This window comes from Arachis ipaensis, chromosome B01 (assembly GCF_000816755.2).
Source record: "Arachis ipaensis cultivar K30076 chromosome B01, Araip1.1, whole genome shotgun sequence".
In the NCBI taxonomy this organism is placed as follows: domain Eukaryota; kingdom Viridiplantae; phylum Streptophyta; class Magnoliopsida; order Fabales; family Fabaceae; genus Arachis; species Arachis ipaensis.
The window spans coordinates 128997140-129003683 of NC_029785.2; the positions used below are offsets into that span (position 1 = coordinate 128997140).

Here is a 6544-nt window from a genome sequence, read left to right on the forward strand (position 1 = left end):
ACCAAAGTCCCGAAAAGAACTTGAACGGATACTCTCTGCTATGATACAAGAACCAGTTCTTCAAATCCAAAGGATGACAAGAAATATCCAACCTATGCCATACAAGCTGAGCTTCTGGGCAATCCCGAATACAATGTAAAACCGATTCCTGGTTAAAAAGACATCTTGGGCACCTATCCGATGACGACATCCCTCTCTAAAGCGAAAACTTGCAGTAGGAAGAGTCTCCTTAAGACACAACCAAGCCAAAAATTTGTGCTTTTCCGGAACAAGCTGACGCCAAAGCCAAAATCAATTCTCCCGCTCCTCCCAACCAAAAAGCTTCTTACACAACCACAAATAACCATTGCATGAGTCATAGACTTTGGCAGCAGACCCAAACCAATACCAACCTACTTTCGGACCTGCTTGCACATCTGGATTGTAAGAGAGAATATTACCTTTTAGATTTTGAGATAAAGAAAAATAAAGAGTATCCAAATACTACCTACCAACTGACCAAATATCCTGTATCCGGAGATTCTAATAAGAAATGTGATCATAATCCATCTCGTTAGATAACCGTCCTTCTCTCCTCCAGCTAGAAAACCAAAAATTCTGTTTTAAATTCCCAATACACCAAACAAACCCATCCTTCAACACTTCCCAAACCTTGATTTAGAAGTGATTCTTAATTTTACCTTTTCTATACTAAAAAGTTGAAAGGAAAAAACAAATTTAACATTACATGTCTACACTTTGCCACTATTAATTTTGATATGCATGTCTTTCAAACACTTCCATGTGATGCAACCACATGCTACATAGTCATGTTTTAGAGTATGTAGATAGATGGCAACATATATAAATTAACACAAATTTTTTTTTAATTAAGATACAATTTTATTTTTGAGTGGCAGCTTATGGTAAATAAATATATTATCAGCACAAATAAAATAAAAGGAAACTAAAAAAAGAAAAAAAATAGGGAAAAGGTGTAGATTTTCTTTGTGATTGTCCGATTGTGTAAGATCGATCGTACCATCGATTGTTCGGTAATTTGCTCCAATCGGGTACGTATCGATCGTGTAGTACTGATTATAACTCATGTATTTGGGATCTTCTTCCTATGACTGCCTCCGTATGCTTGGATAATCTTTCAAAAACATGTTTTTTAATCGTTTTTGTGATCTGTTGCTGTATTTGGAGTACCGATATTCGTTTGGGTATTTTTAATTTCCAATTTTTCTTTTCCGGGTATGTTCTGTTCGACGAGATTACTGCGTATATGTGGAAGCTGATTGATCCGTCATCAATTATTCTCTGAACTCTGAACCTTCTAGAATTTTGGAAATCATCGGTTCTTAATAGTTAAATCCAGAAATGATTGATTTTCTGGATTTAATGCATACAAATATGATATCCAGTGCTAGTTATATTACTTTTTTTTTATGCACAATGTTGTGGAATTGCTGCTGAATTTTCCTCATCAATGATGTTATTCATATTGCTTTTGAATTCATGAAACTTGATGTTGGAATTGCGGTTGTGGATAGATACTAGATAAAACTTGATAAGTGTGTTCATATTTTTCATCTGTTTCCTTTCTTTTTTGGTTGTTTATTTGGTTTTGTCTGCAGCTGTCTAAGAATGGTTTCATTGGTTGCCAGTGGCAGCAGTCAAATGTCTCCTTCAGTTTCTGTCCAAGAAAAAGGAAGTAGAAATAAGAGAAAATTCAGGGCTGATCCTCCTTTGGGGGAGTCCAATAAGATTATTCCTTCACCCCAAAGTGAGTGCCTTGGTTATGAATTCTCTGCTGAGAAGTTTGAAATTGCCCCGGCTCATGGGCAAGCCGCGGCTTGTGACCTGTGTAGTATTAGCCAGGATCATTCTGCCGATGGATTGAAGCTTGATCTTGGGTTGTATAGTCCTGGAAGTGCATCTGAGGTCGGGCCTAGTCATCTAAAGGAAGGACTCGAGGCAGATGAATTCAACGATGCTGATTGGAATGATCTCACTGAAGCCCAATTGGAAGAGCTTGTCTTGAGTAATTTGGACACCATTTTCAAGAGTGCAATAAAAAAAATTGCTGCATTGGGATATACAGAAGAAATTGCAACTAAGGCCATCTTGAGGTCTGGCATCTGCTATGGATATAAAGATACTGAGTCTAATATAATTGATAATGCTGTAGCATTTCTTAGAAACAGCCAAGAGATTGATCCTTCACGCGAGCACTATTTTGAAGATTTAGTGCAGCTTGAGAAGTATATCTTAGCTGAATTGGTTTGTGTACTTAGAGAGGTTAGGCCATTCTTCAGTATCGGCGATGCAATGTGGTGTTTGTTAATTTGCGACATGAATGTGTCACATGCTTGTGCAATGGATGGTGACCCTTTAAGTTGTTTAGGTAGTGATGGCACTATGGATGGTGGTTCATCTAGCCAAATGGAATTGCAATCAACAGCAGAAATAAAAGTTCCTGAGTTCAGTTTTCCAAATCCTTGTAAATCGATTCCTGCAGGTTCTCATAATTCTCAATCCAAGAAACCCTTCGCGGTGGGAATTCCTGGCATGAATAACTCAAAGAATTCTCATGTTCTTGGTGGTGGACTCTTAGAGAATGGGGGTACCACTTTTGGATCTGATTGTGTTAATAAAGCTTTTACTACTGTTGCAACATCTCAATCTCCCCTGGTCGATGAAAAATGGGGGAATGTTAGGAAGTTCCATTCTGGCAGCACCAAGAGGGACTATGTTCTTCGACAAAAGTCGTTTCATGTGGAAAAGAATTATCGGACTTATGGATCCAAAGGGTCTTCAAGAGGAGGGAAGCTGAGTAGCTTTGGTAGTTTAATCTTGGATAAGAAACTTAAATCTGTGTCAGAATCTTCTACGATAAATTTAAAGAGTGCATCCTTACAGATAAGTAAGGCAATGGGGGTTGATGTGATTCAAGACAATAATGCTAATTTCTCATCCCCTGCCGGACCATCTGTCTCGACTTCATTCCGGTTGGATTCTGCTCCTGATCTCATCTCTAGATCGACCAATACTTCGTATTCAGTACATGCAGCAAATACTCTACCTGCATTCAGTAGTCCAGCTCCTTTATCAGCTACAGATACTGATCTTTCTCTTTCATTGTCTTCAAGAATCAAGTCTTCTCCGGCACCTGTCTACGTCAATAAGGAGGCACCTAGTAGTAGTCATGTGGGTTTATCATCTGACAAGCCCCTTGGTCAACGGGTACCACAAGATAGAAAGGATGAAATGATTTTGAAGCTGGTTCCAAGGGTTCGTGAGCTGCAAAATCAACTTCAAGAATGGACTGAATGGGCCAATCAAAAGGTTATGCAGGCTGCTCGTCGGCTGGGTAAGGATAAGGCTGAGCTCAAGACACTTCGACAAGAGAAAGAGGAAGTTGAGCGTCTTAAGAAAGAGAAACAATCTCTGGAAGAAAACACTCTGAAGAAGCTTTCCGAGATGGAAAATGCCTTATGCAAAGCAAGTGGACAGGTAGAGCGAGCTAATGCTGCTGTTAGGAAGCTTGAGGTTGAGAATGCTGCTTTAAGGAGAGAGATGGAGGCTGCTAAACTACGTGCTGCAGAAACTGCCGCAAGCTGTCAGGAGGTCTCAAAAAGGGAAAAGAAAACCCAAATGAAGTTTCAGTCTTGGGAGAAACAGAAATCCTTGTTTCAGGAAGAGCTAGTTACCGAAAAACGTAAATTAGCGCAGCTGCTGCAGGAACTAGAGCAATCTAAGGTGCAACAGGAACAAGCTGAGGTATAGTACTTTAATCTTGTTCCAAAATTTCTCTAATGTTCCCTTATATTTTTGTAAACAACACCTGGTATCTTCACTGTTGTAACATAGTTCGTGCAGTATTAATGTACCACGGTGTCTCCAATATGCAACCTTTTTTCTTAAGAAATAAGGTTGTATGAAGGTGTGATTAGTGGGTTTTTCTGTTTTGAAGATCCTCCAGTCTCATTTTTATTCTCAGCATAGACCAGTAAGTAGATAGGCTTGTGTTAACACCTATTTTAGATATCCATTTGTTTGCATGAGTTGACCATTATCATGTTTCCATGTAGAGTGGGTGAGTACTGCATGTATATTAAATGATATGGGTCTGAAACAAATTTTCTTCATGCCATCATGTTAGCTATCGAGGTATTATCGGCTTTTCTCCATTTAGAAGGTGAAGAACGGATGCGTAGATTTTAAGATGACTCCTTAAACTTGTGTTTCCTTGCACCTTGTTTGTTTTCCTTTTCCTTGAAGATCCTGTTTATCTTGTATTTGTGATACTCATCCTTATTGTCAAGTGAAACATGATCAAATTGTTTTGTACACATGAACCATTGCGAGGTTCCACAATGCAACCACTCTTGACTCTTTATGGGTGTTGAATGAGTTTATTTCTTGTTATGTTCTCATCGTAAAGGGCAAATATCACACAGGCTAGATGGCAGCAAGAAGCGAAGGCGAAAGAAGAACTTCTTCTACAGGCCATTTCTATAAAAAAGGAAAGAGAACAGATTGAGGAGTCAGCAAAATCCAAAGAGGATATGATCAAATTGAAAGCGGAGAGAAATCTGCTCAAGTACAGAGATGATATCCATAAACTTGAAAAGGAAATTGCACAGCTGAGGTTGAAGACCGACTCTTCCAAGATCGCTGCACTGAGGATGGGCATTGATGGAAGCTATGCTGGCAGGTTCGCCGACCTCAAAAATGTTGCAGCCATGGGAGGGCCCCGGAATTCTTTTATAAGGGAGCTAGTCAGCGACTACTCAGTGACATCCGGTGGGGTTAAACGCGAACGCGAGTGTGTGATGTGCCTTTCGGAGGAGATGTCCGTGGTCTTCCTTCCCTGTGCACATCAGGTTGTTTGCACAACATGCAATGAGCTCCATGAAAAGCAAGGTATGCAAGATTGCCCTTCTTGCAGGAGCCCGATCCAGCGGCGTATCGCCGTACGGTATACACATACATAATATTTATTTATTTATTTATTTATACTTTGAGCGAGTTGAGAGTTTTGAATAATGTCTATGGGACTCCAGAATGAATAAAGCATTCTAATCATGCATCTCAACAGTTGGTTGATACATTAAGCTGCTTTCAATGGCAAGGTTGATTTTTGGTTGGTTCTGTTTTTTCTCCTCTTCTGTTTTGATGTTATTCTTGAGAAGGTGCACTTGCCTTCCTTAGCTTGTTACTGTGATATGATGCTAAAGTAAATAAATATGCAGAAGAAATTATACCTATTGGTTATATATATACACTATTGTTTTCTCAATCCTGTGTGTTCATGTGCTATTTTATTAAACATAAGAAGGTGAATATAAGTGATTCATATCTGCTGAATGTCAGAATATTTGATCAATGATTATGACTTCCTATTGACAACATTAATGGAGAATATAGCTACATGTGCCACCCAATATTTTTGTCTACATGAATGGCCTTCATGATTCAAGCAGCGATCATAGAATGTGAACTTCAAAATCAAGATTATGCATAATTGCATATTTCACACAAGCGATCATTTTTTGACTTAACTGTTATGTTTTATTAAGTGATGCATAATACATGAAAACTTTTTTCCTTCACTCTAGAGTATCTAAAAAAAATTAAAGGACCCATGAAACTCAAGAAATGTAATTAAAAGGATGCCACATGGTTAAGGCCAAAGACACAATTATAAATTATAAAATCTTATAATATGTCCATATTATTTATTTTAAATTTCTTATAACATTCATAAATCATAACAGTGAAGAAAAGTAACTGTATAAAATTATGTTTTGTTTATGCCATAGTTTACCGACCATTTATTTTCACTGCTTCCTAGGCGTTTTAAAAATCTATAAAACTATTAATAATAAAATAGAATTAGAAAAAAATAATTAATAAAGATAAATAGAGTAATAGATGTGGATGGAAATATTTGGAGAAAAATATAGAACCCATACCTGTCTAGAAGGTTCTTTAGGGAAATTATGAAGTGATACGAGAGATGTACTCAGCCACATCTATTCACATTATTTTAGAAAGGAAATTAAACATTTAACCATTCCAATAATATTATTAGTTTGTCGAAGTTGAATTGTTTGTTAATATAAAACAATTTCCTTCTTTATCCAGCTATATTAATTTCCGAAAACAGTTGTAATATATATATTAAGGCTTTAAAATAATAGAGTAAAAATCGAATGCCTTTACAAAATTTTGCAAATATATTAGAATTACATTTTTAGTTTTATTATATCTACTGCAAGATGTTTGTGGTGTCAAAAGTTTTAAATCGGAAGAAGGTACGTGAAGAGCTGAAAAAACATAATTTTCATAGTAGTATTTTGTTTTTGGAAGAAACAAAAAAGGAGGAGAAGCAAAGAAGTAGGAGAAGAGGGTAGCCATTGAAACTTGAAAGCGACAAGTTGTATGATTTTCTAAGAATTGTCGTATGTGTGCCATAAACCGCGAGACGGACCAGGAATGGGTAAAGTTGGTCATTCAATAAAATGAAAAATCAAAGAAAGGACACATACAATTC

At 37.3% G+C, this 6544-nt stretch overlaps 1 protein-coding gene across 5 annotated transcripts; it reads left to right on the forward strand.

Moving 5' to 3' along the window:
• Nucleotides 920–5266, forward strand: LOC107637999 (putative E3 ubiquitin-protein ligase RF298). Of its 5 annotated transcripts, XR_001619694.2 has the most exons (5): nt 920–1052; nt 1620–3765; nt 3856–3994; nt 4077–4183; nt 4446–4515. XR_001619694.2 is itself a non-coding variant. In XM_016341207.2 (3 exons), exons 2-3 carry the CDS (start codon nt 1630–1632, stop codon nt 4980–4982), a joined length of 2673 nt encoding a protein of 890 aa, XP_016196693.1. In that variant the 5' UTR covers nt 920–1052; nt 1620–1629; the 3' UTR covers nt 4983–5266. The 5 variants fall into 5 exon arrangements, 3 of the variants coding, with proteins under 3 accessions (XP_016196693.1, XP_016196701.1, XP_016196696.1); XR_001619691.2 differs by having other exon boundaries at nt 3856–4183; XM_016341207.2 differs by lacking the exons at nt 3856–3994; nt 4077–4183 and having other exon boundaries at nt 4446–5266.